We start from the raw sequence: 26,958 nt of genomic DNA, 5'->3' as shown, positions 1-26,958 counted from the left end.
TCACCTTCATTGTATAACATTATTTCAAGTAAAACTTGGTTTTATGTCGGTCCAAATAATATAATAATTCACATTGGCTTCAGATTATATTTGTTTCTTGACAATTCAATTATCAATATAAAAATTTAAACTGGGTGTAGACCATTCAAACAAATACAAAAAAATAAATAATAACAATGGTAAAATTTACAGACAAAAGTGAGTAAACTGTTAAAGTGGATCATGACAAATTTTAGTTAGGAAATAAGCCAAAAATGCTTGGAGGGTGTTTGGGGAGGCTTATTTTTTTGGTAAAACTAGCTTTTAAGCTAGCTTTTTCTTTGCTATCTTTTTGATAAAGTAATAAATAAGTTAGCTCATTAGTGCCATTTTTAAAAGCTGGTATACCCCACCTTTAAAAAAAAACTAGTTTATAATCTCACTTATATAAGTTAGGTTCGACCAAATAAATTACATCTTTACCCAAACAATTTTTATAGCATTTTTATCACAAAAGCTAAAAAGCAACCAAAAGCCAACATAACTTATAAGCTTCAAAAAAACAAGCCTTCCCAAACACCCTCTTAATCATTGTATTTAACTACATGCATTGCACACGTATAAAAACTAGTATATGTGCGTGTTACGAAAATAAGTAAATAAAAATAAAATTCATCAATTTCTTAAAGCTTAATTAAAAATCTACAGTTCCATGCAATTGTATGTTCTGGACTCATAATCGTATCTGTTCACAATGCATCCAACCAGTACGATAAAAACCTTAACCAATTAAAAAGAAAAGAAAAAAAAAGATACAAAGAAATCAAATGCTAAAAGTCTAATCATAGCCTCCACAAATAAACTCCAAACAAGAACCAACGCCCCTGAAAAAACGTCGAAAAGGATCCGACGACGACGGCTTCCTCATGAGATACGCGCGTGAATCCTGGTGCACCAGCGGGTCTTTGCTTCCTACGAACTTCTCATTGAAGGTTACGGGTTTGAATTCTGGAGACGAAATAATGTCTCTTAAGCTAGTGTAACCCGAACCCGTTATCGGGCTTCGGGGCTTCGAGCCGTCCTCACTTGCTGAATTCGCCATTGTTGAAGGAGGAGGAAGAAGAAGATGTGTTTTTGGAGGGTAAACAGGGGTTTTAGATTCTGTTATTGGACGCTACTGGTTTTATTTATAGCGAGAGTTTCTTTCTTAGTTGAACTATATTTTTTTTAAATTGATGTAGTTACTAATTCTCGCTTGAGATGAACTCCTATGAAATAAGCTTCTTTTTTTTTTATTAAATTTGTTCTACTGTAAGAGTCCGAGTCGTATTAGTGTTCCGACGTCTTAACTGAGAATAGAACTCGGCAAAACAAAACGGAATATATCAAGGAATCCGAATTATCTTTGCGCCATATAGTTTCGTATGCAAAAAAAAAAAAAAAATCTTATCAAATTGGAATTCAATTATGATTAGAGATTCCTACAACTAACAATTCTTACTCGGTCCGTTAACTGTTTGAGATCAAACAAGAAAAATTATATGCTACTCTCCTCGCAAAATAAAAATAAATAAACAAACATGTCTACGTTTGAGATCAAAATTCTAATTGGACGTATATAGCGCTCATAAGATAACATCCCGTCTTCAGCTGTACAAGGCAACTCTCGTCTTAAACTGCATAAAATCACCAGCTACACTTTAGAATCTCCAGAACTATAGTTAACCGTTGACATTGACAACTAGAACTATGTTAAGTGGCGTTTATATGATCACTGTAAAAAAACTCAAGGTTTCTGATGAGTAACAGTTCAAACCTTGCTTCCTACTTCACCATCCTGCTTCTGGGAGTGTGAGTTACTGAGGGTGATTTCAGAACTCCAGCCGTCGGAGTTTGAGGACTGCTTGCAAGGAAATCCTCAGCGTTTAACCCAGGTTCTACGTCCCAATGAGCATCAGCTTGAAGAGCGTTATGGATGATACAAGGTTGAGATTCCAGATGAGAAGAAAGTTAAAATAGAGGGTTAATTTCGAATAGACCCCCTCTTGACTTTTTTTTTTGACCCCCGGAGAAAGAGAAAATTGTTTTTTGTTAAGATCAATTACATTCTCGTAACCTGTGGTATGGTGTAATTACACGGGTACCATAGGTCTATATATCTACGCAGATAAATCCAAGATTACTATTGAGATTGCACGTATAGCCTTGGTGAAAGTAATCTTTGGGTTGCCAGTGTAACCTCAATCAGTAATTTCAAGGTTATTTGTGTAGATACACAAACCCAGCGTCACCCGTATAATTACATGATACCACGGAGTACCAGGGTGTAATTAATTCTTTTAACAAATAGATCTCCCTACACTAAAAGAGTCAAAAAAAATTCACACAGGGGTCTATCCACAACAATGAAGCTGTAGGGGGTCTATCTGTAATTAGCCAAGCATGCAGGGGTCTATCCACAGTTGACGCTAAACTAAAACAAAGAGTTTAGGAGAACTGGTGCTCAAAAGGATACGAACTGTCTTCCACATGTCACTGATGCTAATATCGGCATCTGATAGAAGCCAGTAATCTGCATCTGTCTGCAAAAATTAAAAACAACAATAAACGATAGATGGGTAAATACTGTCAGGTTGGCAAGACATTTAAGAGATAAAATCTGACATTGTTCACAAAATTTTTAGATATTTAGTTCAAATAAAAAGATGAGAAAACATTGTTTTCAAGGATTCATGTACTTTGTGTAGCCACTAACCTACTTCTACAACCGTCAAATCGTTGTCTCTGAAGCCTTATTTAATGGATTATTACATACCCCTGCCGTATTGCCCTGCTACTGACAGGAGAGGGCCAAGAGGGAGCAGCAGCCCCAGCCCCGCCAGTGGTATTTTCGCAGTTTCTCCTATGCTATAAATATGACCTCACTCTCCGATTTAACTTGTATCCAAAATAGAGAAAAATAAAAACGATAAGGGGATGTGAGATTTTGGCTTGAAGGTTGGATGTAATCTTTGTTGAGTATTTTGTGGTCTTGCTAACAAAGAGGCGTACAAAACCTCAGACTCAATGTGCAGCTGGTGTAAGTCCAATCACGACGCAAACCACCTTATGCACAGATGATTTTTTTAATTTATTTATTTATTTTTGAAGGGAAAGGATGGGGCCTCAAAATTGAAAGCCACAGCCTATTTATCATAACGTAAAGGCTCCAAAGGTGTAATGTTTAAACTGTAAGCTACATATCATAAAAGAATATGACTCATAAAACGTGCAGTTGAACCGTAAGTTTTGTGCAGAAAGACATGGATCATAAGTAGGTCTTCTAAGGCTAACCCTTTACTGGCTCAGCCTGTCACCACATAACCTGATTGTGATGAGTACCTTTCTGCTTTGGACAAAGGCTCTGAGAAGCCAAATCCCTTTATGATAAATCCTAGCTCCTGATTGCGTATGACCTCAGTCTTAGTTTCTTGAAGGAAGACTGAATCTTAGCTTTGTCCGAAATGTTACCAGGTAAGCCATATATAAATACAACTAGTATACAAAAACTTAAGTACCCATCCAAGCTTGTTATACTTACATCAACTTCTGAAGGAACAATCTTCATCATCCCAGCAATAGATTCCTGTAAAAAATTTGGACTAGCATGCGACATCTCGACACCTTGAAACTCAGTTTCCTTTCCTCTGCTCTCTTCTACAGTTCTCACTGCCATCATTTCACTCTGAGGAAAGCTTGGATTTGACACAGGAAGGATATTTTCGGAAGTTTCCACACCGCTGATCTGCTCAATTGTTTCCTCAAACTTACTGAGAAAACAAACTATAAATGTGACTGCAATACGCTTTAATGGAATAAATTAATCTCTCTAGAAAGGGAGCTATTACCTGACAAGATAAACATCAATTGGACCAGTTTCGCTTCTAAGGACCAGCCTGTATCTTCTTTGAGGATCCTCAGTGTCCTGTTTAAAGCAAGGGAGAAACATTAACCTCTCAGAAACTTAAAGAATCACAAGTAGGATGCATTATTCTCCACTCTTCCTTCACTTTCCCTTACGCTATCGGGATATGGAACTTGCATGTTTGTACTCAGGGGTGCTTTAATTGCTATTAGAGTTTTGTTCTGCAAAATAAGCAAAAAAGTACTATGATAATCATCTAATAGTTGCAGGTTAGAAGATTTTTGAAGAGAAGGTCAACTGCAAATAGGCCCCTATACCACCACTAAATTGAACTTACTAACCCAGTAGTTCTATTGTTGTAGATAGATCCCCTAAGTGAAAATCTATCATTGCACATTGCCTCTCTGAAAAGGGTCAAAAAAGTTCACTCAAGGGGTCTATCAGCAACAATAGAACTATAGGGTTAGTAAGTTCAATTTGGCAACAGTGCACGGGATCTATCCGCAATTAACCCTATAAAAAGCAACGTCAACTTTAAATTTCTTTACATTAGTTGTATGAAACCATTTATGGTTCTAATTTTGTCAATGCTATAGGATAAATTAATATTTTTTACAGCAATAAATAACAAAGTGGAAGTAAATGCTAGCATATCTTAATAAGGATCACCAGCAGTTGCAATGTAAGCACATTGCAAAGCAAAAGCTAGAGCATAAAGAAACATACCTGAAAGCAGGGAAGAGATTTTATGTCTTCTTCGATCACGTATAGAAATCTAAGGTAACAGAGAGAAATGGAAAAGGAAGTAATATGAGAAAGTAAAGTTAACCACAAACTGCGACTTGCATATATGAAAGAAAGCACCTACTTCTGGGTGCTTTCATCTTCACTAATTCTTTTTAGCCTTGCCTTTATTTCACTGCAAAGAATATAGAGTTTCAGACTGACAACTAAAATATTCTCATGGGAAGGGAGATATGGCTAATGCATTACCTTATTCGATCATCCAAGTTGCGCTCTTTCATATGAAGCTTTTTAATATCTGCCTGAAATGAAAATTATAATAGGATTAGGGTTTGAAGCTCTCCTACAGAAAGAACTAGTAAAACATCTACAATGCCATATCAACGTAAGCTATCACAACAAGTATACAGAAATGATACGAAAAGAGAACAGAATCAAACACTAAATGTTTCAGAACAGAATCAAACACTGAATGTTTCTCTTACTTCTAAAATTGGGACATCATTAACTTCTCCTGGTCTTGAGTCATCGGAACCCCTGTCATAAATTTCATTAAATAAATAACTATTTAGGAGAACATGCATGCACAAAGAGAAAAGAGGAAATAATCTTGAAATATGCAGATGAACATGATATATTACTTCCAACTTATTCTGTTTTTAAGTTTCTTCTCAATTAGTCCAATTCCTTCAAGGACATTTGTAATGTCATATATACGCCTTTTTTGAACCTGTGACATAAAAATACAGAATGAAATTAAAACTTCAATTATATTAAAAAATTGAAACTTCAAGGAAATTTTCTGTTTTAAACTCCTCGGTTATAGAAGTTTGCAAAAGAATACAACTCCCTGGAATCGATCTTCAAAGTTTTACTCGACATTGACCCCTTAATCTTACTTGCTTCTATCAAGGACTTTGTGGTGATTCAGATAATATATTTCTTGTTTATAACTAGTACCAGGAGAAAATTACTGTTTTTCTTAAGTTTAAAATGCGTACATGACTCCAGTCAGGATGGAGTACATTAAACAATTAGTGGCTGGGAGTTAAAAAAGAATAGGTGGGTCTGGGAACCCTGATGGAATTGCAAAGTGCTAATAATTAGAAGATAATGCTCTATAAGGTTATAAGCTCGCCTCCAAAGTTTCCACAGCTTTATTTAAATCAAGAATGCCATCCTGTGCATGCTTAAGCAAATTGATGAACTTTTTTGTCAGGAAACCTGAAAAACAATATAGCACCATATCACAATCAACAGCACAAACCAGTGGAACCCTTCATCAATTTCATAAGCTATTATTCTAAGATTTTGCCACTTATGAAAGGTTCATGATTTTATTGACGTAAAAAATATTTTGCAGTAAATTGATAGTTCAATCACCTAGAGAGTTGTCATAGCGAAAATTACTAACTGGGGTAAGATCGTTACTGGAAGAACCTGCAGAAACAAACATTCAGACTTTTATTCCGCAGTTATTTCCCTAATTAATATAACAGAACTATAAAAATGCTATACAAATCCATAGACAGGTAGATAGTACCATATTACTACATATTTCGTGTCAAACACCAATACAGTTGCCAAATTCTCGAAAACACATTATAGGGGCAGTAAGGCAGTTGTAAAATTAAGAATAGTCCTGAGAAACTTAATGCTATCTGGTTTTAACTTACAATAAATTAGTATAATTAGTATGCCTGTTTCTAAACGGTAAATAAGTGTTTGAATGTCTTATAAACAAATAAATAACATTATTAAAAGCAATAAAAGGAAAAACCATAATCTAGTGGAATCCAGTTTGGATGCGCACGCGTACAAACCTGACAAGTGAAAGCATGCAGAAACAGAGTGAAAGCATACATAATCTGTGTGTGGATACGCCTGTATGTGTGAAAGGGAGAGACCAAAGTAATACAAGCACTGTCATGAAAGCATACAGAAGCCTGACAAGAATCAAGTGAAAGTTTGACTTGTGTATAGCACCATAGGTAGATAGGCATATAAGTAAAATAGTAAATATAAGAAAGTAAGTAATTTCATGATGCAAATTTATAGTTTCTTTCTCATGAAACTGAAGTCTTTTATATAGAATAACCCGTGGAAACCTTATAAGTAGAACTAACCAATCTTTAAAAATGAGTACATGTTATGCATGCTATCAAGCAATGCATAATGCATAATGCACCATCAAATTATTTGGAATAAAGCAAAAGTGGGTTTTTTTTAATAATCTTTTATATAGTTTAAAAATCTAAAATATATGAGAAGCTAAAAAAAGGATAAAATTTCTTGTAATCCACCAATCCTAGACCATATAATGTAGGTCATAGTTAAGTCGGATCAAATATCAATTCCAATCTAAAAGAGTGTTTTTCAAACATATGGCTAATTTCGTTTTCTAAGTAATTATAAAGAAGAAGCTTTTCTGTTGGATTTACAAAAGTTTGTGTTGACATATTAGTATTAGTTAGGGACTTATTTGTAAGTTGTGTAGGGGCCTATATAAGCCCAAGAGATCTCATAATAAGATTAGGGTTTCTATTTCAACTTGGTATCAGAGCCTCCTCCAAACCCTAGCCGCCGCCACCCCACGAACTGATGACAGGAAGAGTATATATCTCACGGCGATGAGATATATCACTGTTTTTTATTCTTGTTTCCTTTGAGAAACGAGAGTTTGTCTGAGATCTTACTCTTATTGTGTAGCAGAGGTGCTGCCGAAATTTTCACTGCACACAACAAGGGTCAGAAGAGACGGTGACCAGGTGTTGGGTCTGAAGCTTGATCAATGGAGGAGATTATCAAGAAGTTGAACCCCGCGGAGGTGTCAACTTTGATAAAGTTGATGAAGTTGTCGGCTGGTGAGAGCGCGACAAAACCATCCAAGAAGTTGGAACTTCCTATCATAGATCTGAAGCTTGATGGACCGGGTACTTACCTGAGCTGGTCACGGCGGGTGAGATACACCCTTGCAGGGAGGAACCTGGAGGGTTATCTGACAGGAGAGGTGACAGAGCCGAATGAGGACTCTGAGGGTAGAGATGAGTGGAAGGCTACTCATATGTTGGTATACATATGGCTCCTCAACTCGTTAGTCCAGTCGATCGCCGCCACAGTGGATGACATTGAGAAGGTGAAGGACGTCTGGGAAAAGTTGAAGAAGACCTATGATGGAGTGGGGAATAACCTGAAGGTGTTCCAGATTAAGGGTGAGATCGACGCCACAGTTCAGGGGGATAGGACTGTACAGGAGTATGCCACAGAGCTGGAGTGGCTGTGGCTAGATTATGATCACTTCTCACCTCGGGCGAGCTGCAAGGACCCGGGATGTAAAGAACGGGAGGCCTTTCTATAGGAGAGGACTATGGTGTTTCTCAAAGGATTGACATCAGAGTTCGCTCAGCGAATCGCATTGTTGCTAGCTCAGCTAAAGATTCCCACGCTTGAGGAGGCTGTCTCTGCTATGATCCAGGAGGAGACTCGCATTCGACTGCAGGCGGGGACAGGTGGACTTCCTGTGGTGAAGTCAGCACTGACAGCCTCTAGCAACACTGGATTTAGGGGAGAGACTCGACAGTGCTACAACTGCGGTGCGGTGGGTCATCTAAGGCATGTTTGCACCAAGCCACCCAAGGAAGGAGATTCGGGTGGACGTGGACAGTTCGGAGGTCGTGGCCGTGGGGGTCGACGAGGTGGAAGAGGAGCAGGGAATCGGGCGAATCTGACGGTAGCAGAGGAAGAAGAAGCTGAGGTGGTCTTTACAGAGGAGGATCGTGCTCTCCTGACGATACTCAGAAAAAAATAGCAAGTAGCAGGGGATGGAGACTTGAGGAGTGGGACTGAGGAGGCATCCACTTCGTTCTTCGCCAGAGGCAACACTGCTACATATGCTCATCCGACCAAAGGTACTGATGACATACATGTTTTTGCTTCTATGTCTCCCAACAGATCATCAGAGTGGATAGTCGACTCTGGTGCGTCTCGTCATGTGATAGGTAATGCTAGTGAGTTCTCATCATATACTCATATACTCACTTAGCATCGCCTGATAGTATTCAAACAGCTGATGGTACATTTCAGCCGGTGGTTGGTAAGGGTACAGTCGATTGTACTGGTTTTGTAACTTTGTCCAATATTTTGCATGCTCTTTCCTTTCCAGTCAATCTTTTATCCATTAGTTCTATCATCCTCCAACTAAAATGTATTGTTTCTTTTGATATTCCCAAGGTGATCTTTCAGGAGAAGGGGACAGGATGGAGACTTGGGACTGGCACATGGCGTAATGGACTTTTGGTGTTAATGGTAGAGAGAGCAGAAGTAGGATCTGAGATGAGTGCTGAGAGTGTGTTGATGCTTCATCACAAACGCTTGGGACATACTTCTTTCGGTGTTTTAAGTAGGTTGTATCCATCTTTATTTGAGAAAGTAAATAAAGAAAAACTTGTGTGTGATGCATGTAAGTTGGGAAAGCTTACAAGCTCTTATGTTAGTTCTGATCATAGGAGTTCTCATGCATTTAATATGATACATTCAGATGTGTGGGGGCCATGTTCCACAAGTTCTATGAATGGATACAAGTATTTTGTTACCTTCATTGATTGCTTCTCTCACGTTACTTGGTTATACCCGATGAAGAATAATAGTGAAGTGTTTGGCTGCTTTCAAAACTTTCATAGAAATGTTCAGACTCAATATAGAGCAGTGGTGAAGGTATTGAGATCTGATAATGGAACAGAGTACACCAACAGAGTGTTTGGAGAATACTTGTCATCTCAGAAAATACAACACCAGACTACGTGTCCATACACACCAGCTCAGAATGGGGTAGCAGAAAGGAAGAACATACATCTTTTAGAGGTTGCTAGAAGTATGATGATCTCCATGAATGTCCCAGAAACATTGTGGGGGCAAGCAGTGTTGACTGCAACGATGCTAATCAACAGAATGCCCTCGAGAGTACTGGATTGGAAGTCTCTGTGTGAGACGTTGAAAGGAGATAATGGTGGGATTCTTCCACTGAAAGTATTTGGTTATGTGTGCTTTGTGAAGGACAACAGACCATCAGTCGGGAAGCTTGCCCCTAGAGCGGTGAAGTGCATAATTATGGGATATTCTGCTACTCAAAAGGGATATGTTTGCTGGAGCCCGGTGGAGAAAAGACTGTTCGTAAGTATGGATGTGTACTTTCGTGAATTTGAGCCATATTACACACAGAAGGTACCCTCATCCGTTGGTGACTCGCCCAATACTGAAAGTATGAGACGAGAAGGGGAGAATGGTGAGAGGCAGAATAATATGGAGAAATCGATTTCTCTAACGATTCATTGGGAAGGAGAATTGGTTGAGGAGGAGCAGGAGAATAAAGAAGAAGAGGATAAGAAGACAAGAGGTGTTAGGCCCACGGCTCAGGGGGAGCTACTTACCTATAGTAGGAAGGGGAAGCAAATTGCAGAAACAGTACCTACAGTGCCACTAGTGCCAAGTCCCTTATCAACGCCTGTCCCGACTCCTGAGACACCTACACCACCATCAGATTCCTCTCAAGGTGATATCATTCCTCTCCTTACTCCTCCCACACCAATATCAGTACGGAGGACCACTCGCAGCAATGCGGGACATCCTCCCGATAGATATGGTTGGGATCTTGCCCAGTTTGTATCATATTCTAATATCCACCCTATATATGGAGCATTCATTGCATCATTGGACTCTGTTACTGTACCTAACAATTGGCAGGTTGCTAAGAAAGACCATGGAGCATTCATTGCATCATTGGACTCTGTTACTGTACCTAACAATTGGCAGGTTGCTAAGAAAGACCCAAAGTGAAAAGCGGCTATGCACGAGGAGTTAGGGACTCTTGAGAAGAACCGCACTTGGGAGCTAGTAAAACTACCAGAAGGAAAGAGAGCAGTTGGATGTAAGTGGGTCTTCACTGTGAAGCAGAATCCAGATGGGCAAGTTGAACGCTACAAGGCTCGTCTGGTGGCAAAAGGGTATAGTCAGACATATGGCATCGATTATGATGAGACTTTTGCACCGGTGGCAAAGATGAGCACTGTTCGGACCTTAATCTCTCTGGCAGTAAATGATGGATGAAAGCTACACCAACTAGATGTGAAGAACGTATTTCTTCATGGAGATCTAGTGGAGGAGGTATACATGGAAATACCACCAGGATTCGGTACAGATCAGACAGTGGGAAAGGTCTGCAGATTGAAGAAGTCTCTTTATGGGCTAAAGCAGTCTCCTCGTGCTTGGTTTGACAGATTCAGGAGGGCTATGATTAGTATGGGGTGCCAGCAGATCAGCGCCGACCATACCGTGTTCTTTCGAAGAAGTGGAGGTCACATCACCTTGCTTGCAGTATATGTCGATGATATGATTATTACAGGGGATGATGAGAAGGAGATTGCCCAACTCAAAGTGAGACTGGGTAAGGAATTCGAGGTGAAAGAGCTTGACTTGCTTCGATACTTTCTTGGAATAGAGATAGCTCGAGGAGCGGAGGGGATCGTCCTATCCCAGAGAAAGTATGCACTGAATCTTCTCAAAGAGACAGGAATGTTAGGATACAAACCTGCAACTACACCGATTGACCAGAAGTTTAAGCTGGGTGCTGAAGCTGGAGAACCAGTTGATCGTGACAGATACCAAAGGCTGGTGGGCAGGTTGATCTATCTGTGTCACACACATTCCGATATCTCTTTTGCAGTGAGCGTGGTGAGTCGCTACATGCATGATCCAAGGAAGGGTCATATGTACGCAGTGTACCAGATTCTAAGGTATTTAAAGAATACCCCCGGAAAAGGGCTAATCTTCAGGAAGAATGAACACATGAGCATTGAGGGTTATTATGACTCTGATTGGGCTAGTTGTGCTGATGACAGGAGGTCCACCTCAGGATAGTGCATCTTTATAGGAGGCAACTTAGTCTCGTGAAAGAGCAAGAAGCAGTCGGTGGTGGCGAGATCGACAGCTGAGGCAGAGTATAGAGCTATGGCCTTAGGAGTTGCTGAGTTGCTATGGTTAAAGAGTATGCTGGTGGAGCTGAAGCTGGATCAAGGAGCTAAGATGAAGTTGTGGTGTGATAACAAGTCAGCCATCAGTATCGCCAACAACCCAGTGCAGCATGATAGAACCAAACACATCGAGATCGATAGGTTCTTCATCAAAGAGAAGTTGGATAGTGGACTACTGGAGCTAAGTCATGTTTCGACTAAGGACTAGGCAGCAGATTGTCTGACTAAAGGACTTAGCTCAGTAGATATGATTAGAGAATGTGACAAGATGGGCTTAGTAGATATCTTTCGCCCATCTTGAGGAGGAGTGTTGACATATTAGTATTAGTTAGGGACTTATTTGTAAGTTGTGTAGGGGCCTATATAAGCCCAAGAGATCTCATAATAAGATTAGGAGTTCTATTTCAACTGTTTGATTGAGATTTCATTTCTTATACTAAACAGAATTAGACTCCTACCCAATAATTTGAATTAGTAAGTTCTCCAATTCCATGATGACCAAGAGTAAATCTTATAAGTATAGCAATCATGCTCTCTATTTTGTTTACGCTGCAACTTTTAGAGTTCTCTTAGAGAGAAATTGTAAGTGATATTTGGGGTGTGAATGGAATAATTATTTAAGGGTCCTTCACCTTGATAATCCTCACAATATGTTGAGTAAAGCGCTACTCCATATTTTACGTGCTTGTGTATGATCGCTTTGTGAATTTTTAGAATTTTTGCTAACATTTCTAAGAATACAGCAGATTACGTTTAGGAGTAATACAAGCTAGTAAACTAACCCTAGCTCAGAAACAACTCCAAATTTGTAATAAGAATAAAGCTGCTAGTGAATATCAACAACTAAACAAAAAGAAATTTGTCATCTCCAAGCTTACCTCTTTCCTTCTATTCTGATTTGTTGAATGACAAGTGTTTATTTTGCATTTGCTCACAAGTTTGGAGACAGAGGGATCAAAAGGAGAGCAGGAGAAAGGATAGTGAAGAAAATTGGATAAGAGAAGGAGAAAATAACAGGAAAAAAGTGGCACAATTATCTCACTAGATGTCGTTCGAAGTGAGAGAATGGAAGGACAAAGCAAGTAACCTATTTAGATGGGGTTGGAAGTCGGGAAGCAGAGATTAATGAGTTTTAATTTAGGGATCTGATCTAGTCTCATAGGGTTTTGTTTAAATGTTGTAACTGCTCTAATTATGTTAGGTTTAATTAGGTAACAAGTTGGATTTAAAAAGAAAAGTGCAAAACCATTTATGTAATCAGGCGTGTGGTTCTTAATTCACATGCAAGCTAGTATGTGCCTTGTCCGCATATTGGAAGCACATACTCTTTATTTGTTGCAGTTGTAACCCGCATACTCATGCAACCACATAAGCAACCTTGTAAAACTTATTTTCCAACACTGGAAACGCCCATAAAGGTGTTTGCACAAGTCATCAAAACATATGGCAGTCAGGTAAATGATTCAAGTGAAAGAGATACCATCAACCGAAACATACATAGATCTCACAATAGAAACTTGAGATGGCAGCAGAGTAACAGTTAGATCACAATTTCTTACCAGCATATTGAATGGGGGTTGTATATTCAGGTTTGAACTTCAAAGGATTATACTTGCTGCAGATCCTACCCCCCTTTATAGATGAAGGTGTTTGAAAGGGATTGGTAACTCCTTTAACATATCTAGGGCTGTTTGTCCACTCATTTGAGTCGGCAGTTTCAGGATCTTCTACATCTGGCTTTCGCTTCAACTGTAAATCAATCACTGTAGTTAGTAAGACCAGAAAAAGTTACTTAAGACTGCCATAAAACATATTTCATTGACAAACTAAGAACAATGTGACACATCTTAAAATATTCTTGGGAACCACCTAGGCTTTGACACACACATTAATACCTCAACTTAATGCTTGAAGCTACTAGATTGACTGCCTAGGGAATGGATTCCCCCTCTATGAATTAGCTCTCAACTGGATTTATGAAGCATTTGACAATATTTGTTAAAAGTCCAGGGCAATGGACGGTTATCCATTTGTGGATAACAAGATCATTCTTAATTTAAAGGGCTTTTTGAAGGGAACAATCCCCAACTTAGGCTCTATTACGCATTACGACCCTTAGTTACCCAAATTTCAGAAAATCACCCCTATCTACCATTCCATTAAAATAGATCCATTCATGCTCCTTTCCATCCAATTTTCCATCCAGAAAAATATGGTTTGACGGTTTTACCCCTACATAAGTTTAATCTTCTTGAACTTAGGATCAAAGTCCCCAAATCATTTCCCATTTAACTTTCATACCCCAAAGTTTTTTTTTTTTGCCCAAAAATACGTCATTTTCATTTTTAATTTTGTTGCCCAAAGTTCTTTTTGCCCAAAAAGATATACCAAAGTTCAACAAAATTTAACATTGATATCCCAAATTAATATCCAAAGTCCAACAACGTATGTAGGGTAAAAACTACAATTTTTTAGTTGGAAAGTCAGAAGGAAAAGTTCATGGATGGTTATATGTTAATGGAATGATAGATAGGTGCCGTTTTCTGAAATTTGAGTAAATAAGGTTGGTGACATGAAATAGGGCCTTAAGTTAGGATTCCCCCAAAAAAACCTAATTTAAATGTACAGTCTTGATGTGCCAACAGATTTACAGACTTCACAACCTAACTTTCATTTATGATTTTTTTGTTTTCAGCAGTAAGTTAACTGACAGCCTTCTGGATTCACCAAGACATTTGTTGCCACTTGGTCCTGCAAAAAGTCTCAGTTATCAATGAAATAAACATCGTTCACGTTCCAGTACAGTGGGAAAAATCTAATCAAACTCAGTTTGGATCAAAATTGTAAGACCTATGATATGTGGGCACCCCTCTCTACCAAATAATCAGCATGTTGATCCATGTCATACACCAGATGCATGCATTTGTTTGTGCTTTATTCACTGCCTATTATATGTAGAAACCTCTTTTTACCAAAAAAGGGCATACTCATCCATGTTATATAACAGATGCAAGTATGAATTTGTGCTTTATTCACCTCAAAGGTACATAAAAAATTAAGTAATGATGTGCCCCATTTTTTGAACCAGAGATACCAAAACATTTCAGGCTCAGTTAATTTAGAAAATAAAAGAGAAAATTGTTGCTTGCGTCACTCAAAAATAAGGGAGAAACTTTCAACATTGTAAATCAAAATAAAGGGGAAAAAAGAAATCAGAACATATTGAACTTAAAAATCTCCATTCATTTCATCTTCATCCATATCCTTTTAATTCCATGAATTCAGATCACCTTACTTTTTTTAAGGTTAACATATTGGTTTTAATGAAGTATCCACTTGGATAAGCATTGTCATTGTTTTATGTAAAGAAACATGCATTTTTCTTTGGTGCAAATGCTCCACTTACATGCGTGATGCGTATATGATGGAACATGTACATGTTTCACAATTGAACCCAATATTGAGACCATCACCAATAGAAAATCCTCTTGGACAAGGTTAAGAGGGGGGGGGGGGGGGGGGATGCAAGATTGACAAACATTTGGCATCAGACAAACCCTAATCAGAGTCTCCCCAACAAAAATAAATCACACTTGTCGCATTGGGAAGAAATTTTGCTATAAAGATAGAACAGTTTAAACGTATATCAACTTTAGACGATTTGAGAAAATTAACCCAAAACATTGGCAAGCGTTTATCCCTAATTGTGAAAAGACACGAAAATTTACCAAAAAAGAAATAGTACAGACTGCTGAATATATGTCAAGTAATTAAAAGAACCGAAGTCCCCACTCTAAAACTGCTCTAATTTCAGTTCTTTGTTAAATTCACCTTATTTCAAGCAAAGATATCAACTTCGTCACTCAAAAAACTAACTTTCAACCGTTGATCACTCACCGGAGTCTTGATCACGAGAACGTCAGCCACATCCTCCTCGATTCGACCGCTTGCACCGTCGAATCGATGGTAAGCATCGGGATCAGCGAAGCGCGGAGGGAACGGCAAGCGCCACGTCATAGGATGGGCCCCGGACATACAAGAAAACCCCGGGAATCGATGACCGGATCTCCTCGATCTCGCCGGAGATCGGAAACTGAGGCGAGGCCCGGCGCCAAAACCCTCGCTCCGATCAGGATCCGCGTCGGGTTTCGACGACGGGCGAGGTCGGCGTGGGCTTCGGGTTGTGATTTGGAGAAAGAGACGGGGTTAGGGTTTGGGGGATTTTTGGGTGAAAAAGAAGAAAGCGAGGGAAATTATAGTTGGGATTCTGAAAGATATGGAGGGAAAACGAAAATAACGAGGGGAAACTGAATAACTGAATAAATATTATTCGATGTGTTGCCGCGGGAATCTTTTATACGGGAGCGACTGTCGTGGGACCTGCCGCACTTTATTAGTTTATTTGGGTTGATTGCAGATAGACCCCTTTAGTATCGCCCGAGTTGCCAATAGACCCTGTTCTAATTTTGCATGCAGGATATAATCTCTATGCTATTTGCCCGAGTGATGATAGATCGTCGGTAAAGGGATCAGCAATTGGGCGTCTATTCACGCCGATAGAATCAAAATGGGTCTATTGGTCTCTGCAAACTTTTTAAGCTTCTTTATGGCTAAAAAAAATCACGCGGTGTATCTGCACGATTAGAGCTTCAGGTAGCTTATCTGCAATTAGGCGATAGTATAGGGGTTTATCCGCACTTAGACTCTTTTCTGAGGGCTAAATTTCTAGTTTTTAGTGTTTTGCTTACAATTAACATGCAAAACATTTTTCAGCTTGAGTAATGGGGAGCATGTGCTCTTTATTGCTACAAATCTTGTTCTTTTAAAGCGGAGATATTCTTCCCCCCTATGTCCCTCAATCTTGCTTAGTTTATTTGCTCTGTAAAATAAATCCGTTTCATTTTGCTTTGCTAACCATTTTCCCCATGTATATTTTTACTGGTAAAATATGAATTTAAGAGCCGAATAGAATTTTTTGTGTTCCACATTTGATTTATTATGTCCCGATGCATTCACTCAAAAATAATAAAAGATATGTACATGGCTCTCTAATTTATCAAGTTTTATACCCCCAATGACAACGGCAAGTTGTGATATCTCTTCGGGGGGTTAGTCATCTAGAACTTAAAACTGAAACTGGGATAATTTGTAGGATAAAATTTTAAGGTGTTAGTCACATAGAACTAGGAAATAAGATATTTTTTTTATAGTGTTAGCCAAGTAGAACTTTTATAGAACTAGAACTGTATTATTTTTTTTGTGCGTTAGTCAAGTAGAATTCTACTAGAATTAGAATTGGGATAATTGGTCATAATTATCCCACAAATTATACTACCTATATATATAGCCATAAGTTCTCCTCTCTCAATTTATCCCACACATTGGAAAGAATACAATTGGAAAAAAAAAGTGAAACCCCACCTCCCTCCCTCTTGGTTAGTTTCTCTGCCTAGAAATTTCTCTACCATGAAGTCAATCATCCGTTCATTTTTCTGTCTTTACTTTGTTTTTTTGATGATTAGATCTTTTATTATTATCTTCAAAATGTATTACTTTATTGATAGTTTTTGACGTTAATTTACTTTATTATTATTTATTTGATCTAAGTTTTCTCTCCACAACAGTGGTTTAGGTTAAGAAAATAGTGTTGGTGGGTTAGTGCTAAAGATATGCAGGCTATTTATGTTTTTTTATAAGTTAGAAAGCAATTTTGCGATCGCATTGATGATTAGATGTTGAATGGTTAATGGTGATATCTATTATTATTAAATCGGCTTAGTAAATTGATTGGGATATTTATAGTTCATCTGTCAATCATCTGTTTAGCGGCCATGGATGATTCCTGTGTACATTTCATTTATTTGCTGATTTGGTTTTAGCGATCATGATGAGATTGGTCCAAAGGGTTAATGGCTGAAAAATGCTTATTTTTTTCCCTTTATGATGTTATGAGATTTGAACTTCAACATTTATGATCCTCCACTAGAAGCTCCACGAAATGTTGCTAATGCAGACGATGACTCCGATAAAGAAGACGAGATACAGACTCAACGAGCAGCTGTAGGAGCTTGGAGAAATTCTATGGCAGATGCCATGTGGGATGATAGAAGTCATGTGGGATGATGGAATTCAAGTCACTCTAGGGATTTAGATTTTTATTTATTTGTAAATTATTTTATTATTTTAGATGAATAGTGATGCTTTATTGCATTATATTTTATAGTTATTACTAGAATTTGTTTATCAATATTATATTATTTTTAATATACAATTATTAACAATAGTAATTTATACCCACCATTACCCCCACCAAATTATGCAACTTCATAATATTATCCATCATTATCCCACCAAATTATCCTACCAAATTATCCCACTTTAAAAATTACCCATCATTGTTCCACTAAATTATCCCAGTGTCAAAATATTATCCCACTTTACCAATTATCTCAGTTCTACTTAAAAAGTTCTAGGTGACTAACCCCCTTCATGATTTATGAAGTTTAAGCTTTTCATTAAAAAAAGATCAGAAAAAAAAATTAAATGATGTGTGTTAAATTACCCTCTAAAGAGAAATGCTTATGTTATGGGGCTGCTTGTTTGGGCTAAAACGAGCAAAAAATGAGGGGAAACGGAAACTGACAATGGGTTTATAGTCAGTTTTGGTGGTTTATGTGTGTTTGGTTCGTTTTAAGCGGCTAAAAAAAAGTGAGGCATAAAGCGGATACAACGTGGGATTGGGGGAAGAGTGTTCGTGGGACCCAAAACCCCGATTTTGCTGGAAAGTGAATAAAACCACGAAGAAATTTGCAAAAAAGATGTCTATTTTGCAAAACCGATCTCTTTTTTACCTGTTGACAAAAAAATGTCTATTTTGTTAAATATTTAGCAAAACGGTCTGTTTTACTAAATATTTAACAAAATAGATCCTATTTTGCAAATTTTTTCTAAAAACCGCGTATGGCCTTTTCCCCTCTCCTTTCACCCTAGGGTTAAGATCACCACGCGTTCTTCGACCCTCTCATTTTCGCTCTTTCCCTCCCGAATTTTCTCCCGCCTCTCGGCTCCGGCACGTGATATTGGTTTTAGGTTTTGGGATTGGCATTGTTCTTGCTATTCGTCGACTCCGGCGCTCTCTCTCCACCAAGGTACAATCTTGAACCGTCAATCTCTTTTTTTTTTCAAAATTTTGGCAAATTGTCAGGTATAAACATAGCTTTATGTGGTGTTTTTGATCTATAAGAATGAATTTTTGATCTAGAGGTCTCGGTTGCATTCTCGCTGTTTGATGTCTAACCTTCTATTATGTGAGAAGAAGAGACAAAAATACCCAATTGTTTTAACTCTTCTTCATGTATTCGTAGCTACCAGGGGGGTTTTTGTTTGTGAGGTTGTAGCTCCTTTTGTTCAGTTTGTGTTTGAGATTAGAAGAGAGAACCAAAATAGATGAGTGGCTTCTTTGTAAGTTTGTTAATTGTTTTAATCAGAAGACGCAATGCATTGTTCAAAAGAGGCTAGGATGGTTTTCTGGCCTTTTGTCTTGTCATTAGGCAGAAATAATTGATAATCATGTAAAGTTGACAGCTACATTTATCACTAATATCACAAATAATTTAGGTGTACGAGACAGCAGCCTTCTCTCTTGTTTGGTTTCTGAATTATTGTACTAACAAATTGTTCACATGGCTGGGTATCTATGGAAATATTATGACTGACTTGTATAGGAGCCTGTAGCTATCGGAAATATTATGCCCAACTCATACTCAACTAAGTAAATATTCAATCTAGAATGGATCTTTGTATGAGGTAATAAGCACCCTATAGTTCATCAGAAAATAATAGGTTCAGTTTATAATTGGCTAAAGAGGGCAACTTGATGGTAAGGGTGATACAACCTGTTGGTGTGATAACTAGAACCTTGAGTTTAATTTTTTGCTTTCCTTGATGGAAAATCATGAAATCAATCCTAGTTGAAAGGGTTGTTATGATATTGGCTATATGATGTTGTGCTTAGTTATATGTTGCTTGTGTTTTAGATGGATGGTGATATCGATGAAGAGACAGTAGTTAATATGTTTCGGGTGCTGCACTTTCTGTTTTAGTTATGGTTATGGCATTCGTGAGGAGAATGTAAAGTAGACGTAGATCTATACGTGCATGTCCTAGCGAAGAGAAAATACATCAAAATAGAAAATAACACATGGACCAGATATATAATGGATTTAGTGATAGTTGTGTTAACTATGTTAGAATGCGCAGTGGTGCTTTTATGAAGCTTGCGGAGATCATGAGGAGGAATGATTTATTACGAGACTCAAGACATGCAGAGATCATGAGGAGGAATGCTAGAGTTCCGCACCCCCCACAAAAAAAAAGAGATACTCATTGTCTTGTGGCTGTATATTATACTGTTAGACTGTTAGTATCCAAGTATTGGTCTAGATTTTCTTGTACAACTCTATTGTCTTTGTGTAGTTTTCCCATCTTGCTTGGGTTCAAACTGATAGGAAGTCAGGTGGACTTGGGGACCTGAACTATCCCCTGATTTCAGATGTCACGAAATCAATTTCCAAATCATACGGAGTGTTGATTCCGGACCAGGTAATAATCAGACTGTCCATATTTATGCAAAGTTAATTATTTTAGGCTTGTTTGACCTTAAGATTAGCCGAATTCCATTTTGACAAAGAAAAGCATGGCTGTTGTCTGACAGGGGGTTGCTCTTCGAGGGCTCTTCATCATTGACAAGGAAGGAGTTATTCAGCATTCGACTATTAACAACCTTGCCATTGGTCGGAGTGTGGACGAGACCATGAGGACTCTTCAGGTAAAAACTAATGAGATAGATGTGTAGTTTCAGCGTTAGCCCACTAAAATGAGTGACCGAATAAAATTAGTTGCAGTTATATTAACTTTAAGTCAGTTCTGTAAAAAAAATTGTCATTTTACAACTGTAGTCACAAAAAAATTACAAATTAAAGCGAAACAAATAATTGCTCGACAATTGCAACCACAACATTTTTCACAAATTACAAGTTCAGTTGCATTTGCAATTTCCAGACGAAACAATGGATGAATTTTTACAGGTGAATTCTAGATAACCCCCTCATCAATATTTTCAGTAGCCTTTATCACTTCGCAACTATTTATTAGCTCTTAAAACACAAAGATTGGTGGTTTAAGAAGAATAAATTACAGAAAATCTCCCTCTCCCCCGTGAATCCAGAGGGGTGCACATTATTACTGGTCGTCATAGGTTTCCATCTTAGTTGGTTGACATTATAATCAAATTATTATTTCTTTATTCTAAACTTTTGATTCATCCTACTTATTCCAGGCTCTGCAATTCGTGCAAGAGAACCCGGACGAAGTGTGCCCTGCAGGATGGAAGCCTGGGGAGAAATCCATGAAGCCTGATCCTAAGTTGAGCAAGGAATATTTCGCTGCTATCTAATAATCTGGATCTCCGCGGTTAAACTAGTTAGTGTTTTGGTGTTTGAAGAGCAAAATATATGTTTTTGTTGTGATTAGGCCTTGTTTTGAGTTTGTTGTGATTTCATTTGTGCCCGTGACTTGAATAAAATCATCGGAGGAAATTTTCATCTGAAGTTCGAACAGTTTTTGCTTCAGGCGTTGCCAAAATTAGTATTACTGTAAAGCCAGTGTATATCTTGATGAGGGTCTACATGTATTAGCTGCAAAATTACATTTTCAGGCAATTCTTACTATCTGGGTGTCTATGTGTGTTGATGCAGGTGGTAACAATTGGAGTTCTCATTGTCAAGCTTTTTTTACCCTTTTGATCGATGCATTTCCCTATTAAGATGATGTCTCATGATGCCGTTTGGTAAACCCTTAAAACTTGGTCGGCACTGAACCTGGTCCAATTTTATAATTCGGTTTTCCTAAATCAAAACCAATCTAAGTTCGGATCATCTTTCCGATTCATTAGAGATCTGGTTTTTAAGATAGAACTAACTAGAACTAGACCTGACTCAATTTTAACTTGTTGACAAACTCACCATCAATCATTATTCTAGCAGTAAACAGTGGGCAGATGTCAACGTCGCTGAGCCCACGTCAAGTGAGCAACCGCCGCTGCTCTGTTTCAAAACTATGGGGCCACAACAACGAGCGTGGTCGGTCACTGACCCATGTTTAACCAACGTCAAACGTGAAGAGATTTGATTTGAGATAGAAATGAAGGGAAACCTTACCAAGTGGAGCTCACATGCAAAAAAGTATTAGGATTTGTATGTCAATCTCGTAAAATTGTGTCAGGACTAAACCTCATCCGATTTTAAAGTTATTTTTTGTTTGGCTTAATGAGAGCGCTAGAGCTGGCTTAAAACTGGCTATTAAATAAATTTTCTTTCTGAACATGAGGGATTGGTCCAAAAAAAACCAAACCGGTTTAGCACAAAACTAAGTCAGGACCGGTCCTTACCTAGTTTCGTGTAGTTTGCCAAACACACCCTTTAGGCTATTCTAGAAAATCTAAACAATGAACCAATCTTTACACGTTCATGAATGCAAACGGATCAAAGGTCAATTGGAGATGTAGTTTTATAAGAAGGAACAAAAAAAAATTTTGATTTATTAATTTCATCAATGGTTTTCTTTTGCTTCAGTCCCCAATCTTCCCCTAAGTGAGGCGATCGGTAGTACTTTCTACTCATATTGCCTCCCTTGCTTCCGGTAATTCCAACCTTTTCATTCTACTCAAACTGATGATCCTAGGATATAATCGAGCTAGACTACTGTTAATAGTATCTATACGAGTCCCACTAGAGGCACACCATCAACTACACTCTCAATCACACCCTCACACTCTCTATAGTGCTAGTGGGCCGTGCATGATATTTTTTAAAAAATATCATGCATGGCCCACTAGCACTATAGAGAGTATGAGAATATGGTTGGGAGTGTGGTTAATGGTGTGCCCCTAGGATTATTTAATGTCTAAATCCACGTACTAATTTACTTGATTATTTAAGTTGTGAGGACCAGTAGAGGGCAATTAATGCATGAAATGAGTACTCAAACATTTTGGAGCATTCATCTTGGAGTCATTCACCTACCAATAATACGAACCAAAAAAATGCATGATTAAAATTTGCCATTTTGTTCAAATATCCTCCTTCCGCGGACCATCTTCACCACTGTTAACTAATAGAAACGTCTAAAATTACTAAAAATATTGACAGAGCTTGTGAGTTTGTGGGCGCTGAAGTCCAAAAACAAAGAGTTGTCTGCATGTGATCTTTATTATGGTTGTCTCGGTTATTAATAGATTTGACGTACGCGCAAGAAATTTCAAAGATTCGAGGGGTTAAAGTAAAATTACCGAAGACTTGAGGGACTGATATCTAAATAACCCTTTCTAAGTATGATAAATTTTCAAAACCGAACTGTTTTGAATTTTATTCCAAAAAAAAAAATCTCATTTCAAACTTAATCTCAAAAATCGACCCAATTGGCTGAAACTTGGTTGGTTTTTTAAAAAAAAAGTTTCCAAACTTCACGGGAGTTGAAATCCTGTGAAGTTTTTTATATAACAAAACTTCACGGGACTTCAACTCCCATGAAGTTTGGGAGTTTTTTTCTTCAAAAACCGACCTAGTTTCAGTCCAATTGGGTCGGTTTTTAAAATTAAGCTTGAAACGGGTCTTTTTTGGGAATTTTTTGACAAAAAGGTTGGTTTTGAAAATTTGTATCAAGAGGGAGCATTTAGCGCTAATCACGCGGGGCTAAACCTTAATCTCATCTGATCTACCAGCCACCAAGCCCCCTCCGGTGGGACCCCACTGACAATGGAGCTCGCCTATATATTTAATGCCTTCCTTCCTTCGTCTCCAACAGCAATGCCCAAAAATGCCCCTGCTCCAATCCTCTTCTCCTCCTCCCTCCTCCACCCTTCCTCCCGCCTCCCCGCTCGCCCCCTCTCCACCCCATCCGCCCCACCCAACCCCTACTCCCTCCCCTCCCTCCTCTCCCTCTCCCCTCCACCGCGCCCGCACCTCAAGAGGTCCCATCCTTCCCGAAATGCCCTACCCCCGTCCTCTCCCACTCCTACGGCGGCTACCTCATCTGCCGCTGGGCTTCGGCATCCCGCCCCCAGACCATCCCCCTCCTCCTCGAACCGGCAGCAACCTCCGTGGTCGCCTGCACGCTCCTACCCTCTGGCCGAAATGCCCCTCCCCCGCGAAATTCATTCCCAGACGTCCCTCCTCGCTCCAAGCTGCGTCGGCGCTCAAATCGCCGGCAAGTGCTCGCCTCATACCACCCGCACCCGAAGTGCCCGAAAATGCGCCTCCCCCAGGAACTGCTCCTTCCCTCGCCCCCCTTACCTCGTCATATACGCCTTGCTCCGCTCACCGCCGGGCTCTTGCTGTCGAAAACCGCCTGACCCTTGAGCGCGGGAAAGCCTACCCGCACGTCGCCGTCGGCTCTCCCTCGTCCCGACCGCCAGCACCGCCGGCGCCGTGCCGGTTCGGGCCGCGGGCCGTTTCCACTCCCCGGGCGCTTCAACCTCACCCGATCCGTACTGGCCATGGTCTGCCCACGATTCGACGACAACCCCAGGGTCCCGGCCTGACTCTAACGGCGGGAGAGAGGACTCCCCGACGGCGTCAGGTTCGCGCCTTTTGTAAGGGCGAACACCGACGGTCACGAACGTTTTCGGGGAATTAACTACTACAGTCGGCTGAATCGGATAACCGTCGGGGTAAGAAGGTGAAGCTGCGCGCGGGTTTTTCGTGCCGGGGACCGACGTTAACGGGCGGGTCATCATGACTCGGGAGCGACTTTCACGATAATCTGAGCTGGCAGCGCGTTTGAAGCGCGTGGAGGCCGGGCGTTTTCGGAAGCAGGTTAAGGCACAGAGAAACGCCGCCCGCGGAGCAGCGACGGCGAGGCCGTGCTTCGAGTGCCGCCCGGCGGGGGAGGGCGGTGAAGTTGCCCGGTCGCTGGCGGTTCATTCAAAAGGCGGGGGCGGAGGTCAGGCGCTCCGCGAGAACTACTTCGCGAGGTCGAGGGGCCGCGGCGGCGCCGACACCGTTGCCTGACGGTGGTGAGGACGACGTCCGTGAGTGGGGGCCCAGTGGCCCTCGAGATCCTGGGGAATTTCGAAGCACAGAACTAAGCCACGTGGTTACGATTGGAGCGGCGGGGGGATCGGTTTCGAGGAGGGGTCTGTGTCGGGTCTTGACGTGGCGTTTCGGACGAAAATTCGGGCTTTTTTATCGTCCCTCGGGAGTTAAGATGTCGATTAAGAAACGATTACCGCTAATTGAAATGATTGGTTTGTATTTAAATTGGTTTAAAGGTTGGCATAATAGAAGCTCCTGACCGTTGGATCTGGATGTAATAGATTGGATATATCTAAAGGTAAAGGATCTTACTGTGTTGTTTATTATGGGATGGGGATTAGTGAGGAATTATTGTAATTAAGTACGATGAAGCCAATGATTAGGAGAGTGGGGCTTCTGCACGTGAAAATATTAGCAAGATATAATATGGGTTATTTGTATAAAGGTCGACAAAAAGTATATTTGTCATCGTTTGATCTTTTTGTATGCTAGCGTGCAGAAAGGAGGCTAATTTTCATTTTATTTTTTCTCTTGCTCTCTTTTTTGGTTTGACATGTACCTAATTAAAGTTGTATTAAAGGGTGAAACTTAAACTTTAGGGCGTCATTTGTCAGCGAGACAAGTGAGGGGTTAATGAGATTTACCATCTTCTTATCTCATCAAACACGTAAAAAGTCTATATAGATGGTTAATGTGAGTTAACCCTTCATAATTTACCAAACACCAAAATTGCAGAAGGGTTAAACTAACCCTTCTATAATTTACTAATACTCCTATTAGACGGATTAATAATTAACCCCTCTACTTACAAAATACTCGTTATTTCTAAACACTAAAAATGATCACAACGGCTAAAATAAAGCCTTCTTAATAGTTTTAACAGTTTAAACTCTTCGGATTGTCAAATAGGTCAACTATGTTAATCATTCTTCTTAATTCCTCTTTTTTAAACTTTTGCTATGGCCTCCTAGGGTATTCATCTAAAAGAACAGCAAGATATAATTTCATGTTCAGAATCTCATCATTATTTTGGTTTATCACGTCTAAGAGCATCTTTTTTTTATCATCTTTATACAATGCTCTAAAAGCACATATTCTGATAAAAAAGCATTAGGAAGCAGTCTTCCTGTAAATTATACTATATTCCCAACTTGGGCTTTACTTTTTGAACTTCTTCATCATCCAAATGAACTTACAAAAAAATAAAAATACATAAATAAATAAAATCATCTCCTCCCACTCATTAGTCAAGACCAATGTAGATTTCTGTGCCGATCCTTTAGAAACTCATCGGGCAAATATAATGAGTTGTTTTCGTTGGATTGAGGCATTTAACTTTGAGAAACAGCAATTCTTAACTAGTTACTTAATTGATGTCACTTTATCTGCCTAAATTAAATAATTTATGTTTCTTTTTTCATCTAAAAGATGTAGAAAGAGAGGGATCTTTTTTAATCCAAGGAGTTAATTAGTTCAGTTTGATTTTTTTTTCCTAGAAACCACCTTTAAAATATTGCTATTTTACAGAAGTGATCTTTTATTTTCAATTATAGTTAAACAATCTTTAATGTGGGTTTTTGCTCCATCTTCTAGTCAAAATTTTCACTGAAAACTTCAAGAACACAATTAAAAACTCAAATTCAATACACGTGACTCAATTTGTTAATGTTTAGATCTAGTTAGGACACGAGTCATGTGTCCTGAATGTGCATTTTTGAAGGTTATTTTTAGTTTCTAGTGAACATTTGGCTAATAGATTGTTGATTAGAATAAAAACCCACTTTAAAAGTGGGTCATGCATAAATTGAAAATGAAATGTGATTTTTATTAAAAAACCCTGTTTTTAAAAGTGGTTTCAAGGGGGAAAAAGCCCTTTCAGTTTAGATTTATATAGAGAACAAGTGTATCTATGGACATAAGTACTAGCCCAATGAAACTTATTAAAAATTAGGTGCTCTACGTTAATAATAAAATTCGACAATTAGCCCGTTGTAGCCCGTATCATGAGCTGGAGCCCAAGCCCGAGCCCACCCGGACGTCCAAAGTTAATTGTTGGGTTAATTTCGCACAACCCCTTGAATTTTGCGGGGTTTCTCACATAATCCCACTAAACTTTATTTATTTCACATAAGTCCCTTAAACTTTAGGGTACCTCACAAAATTTCCTTAAACTTTGAACATTTTCCATCAGACCCCTCACATCTAATTTATAGAT

General features: G+C 39.1%; 2 protein-coding genes across 2 annotated transcripts; one reads left to right on the top strand and one right to left on the bottom strand.

Moving 5' to 3' along the window:
* LOC109825650 (transcription factor E2FA-like) lies at window positions 1,411–15,933 on the bottom strand. Its single transcript, XM_020392514.1, has 15 exons — window positions 15,550–15,933; window positions 13,212–13,401; window positions 6,011–6,067; window positions 5,766–5,851; window positions 5,269–5,357; window positions 5,113–5,164; window positions 4,877–4,929; window positions 4,752–4,802; window positions 4,610–4,658; window positions 4,042–4,104; window positions 3,867–3,946; window positions 3,560–3,788; window positions 2,495–2,561; window positions 1,796–1,937; window positions 1,411–1,655 (listed from the first exon to the last, which is right to left on the bottom strand). The coding sequence occupies exons 1-14, from the start codon at window positions 15,685–15,687 to the stop codon at window positions 1,804–1,806; spliced, it is 1,338 nt and encodes a 445-aa protein (XP_020248103.1). The 5' UTR covers window positions 15,688–15,933; the 3' UTR covers window positions 1,411–1,655; window positions 1,796–1,803.
* Window positions 17,741–21,278, top strand: LOC109826870 (2-Cys peroxiredoxin BAS1-like, chloroplastic). The gene is made up of 5 exons (XM_020393886.1): window positions 17,741–17,785; window positions 18,579–18,800; window positions 20,128–20,253; window positions 20,366–20,479; window positions 20,990–21,278. Exons 1-5 carry the CDS (start codon window positions 17,741–17,743, stop codon window positions 21,104–21,106), a joined length of 624 nt encoding a protein of 207 aa, XP_020249475.1. The 3' UTR covers window positions 21,107–21,278.

The sequence above is a fragment of the Asparagus officinalis genome, chromosome 10 (genome assembly GCF_001876935.1).
Source record: "Asparagus officinalis chromosome 10, Aspof.V1, whole genome shotgun sequence".
In the NCBI taxonomy this organism is placed as follows: domain Eukaryota; kingdom Viridiplantae; phylum Streptophyta; class Magnoliopsida; order Asparagales; family Asparagaceae; genus Asparagus; species Asparagus officinalis.
This window is presented reverse-complemented; position numbering and strand designations above follow the sequence as displayed.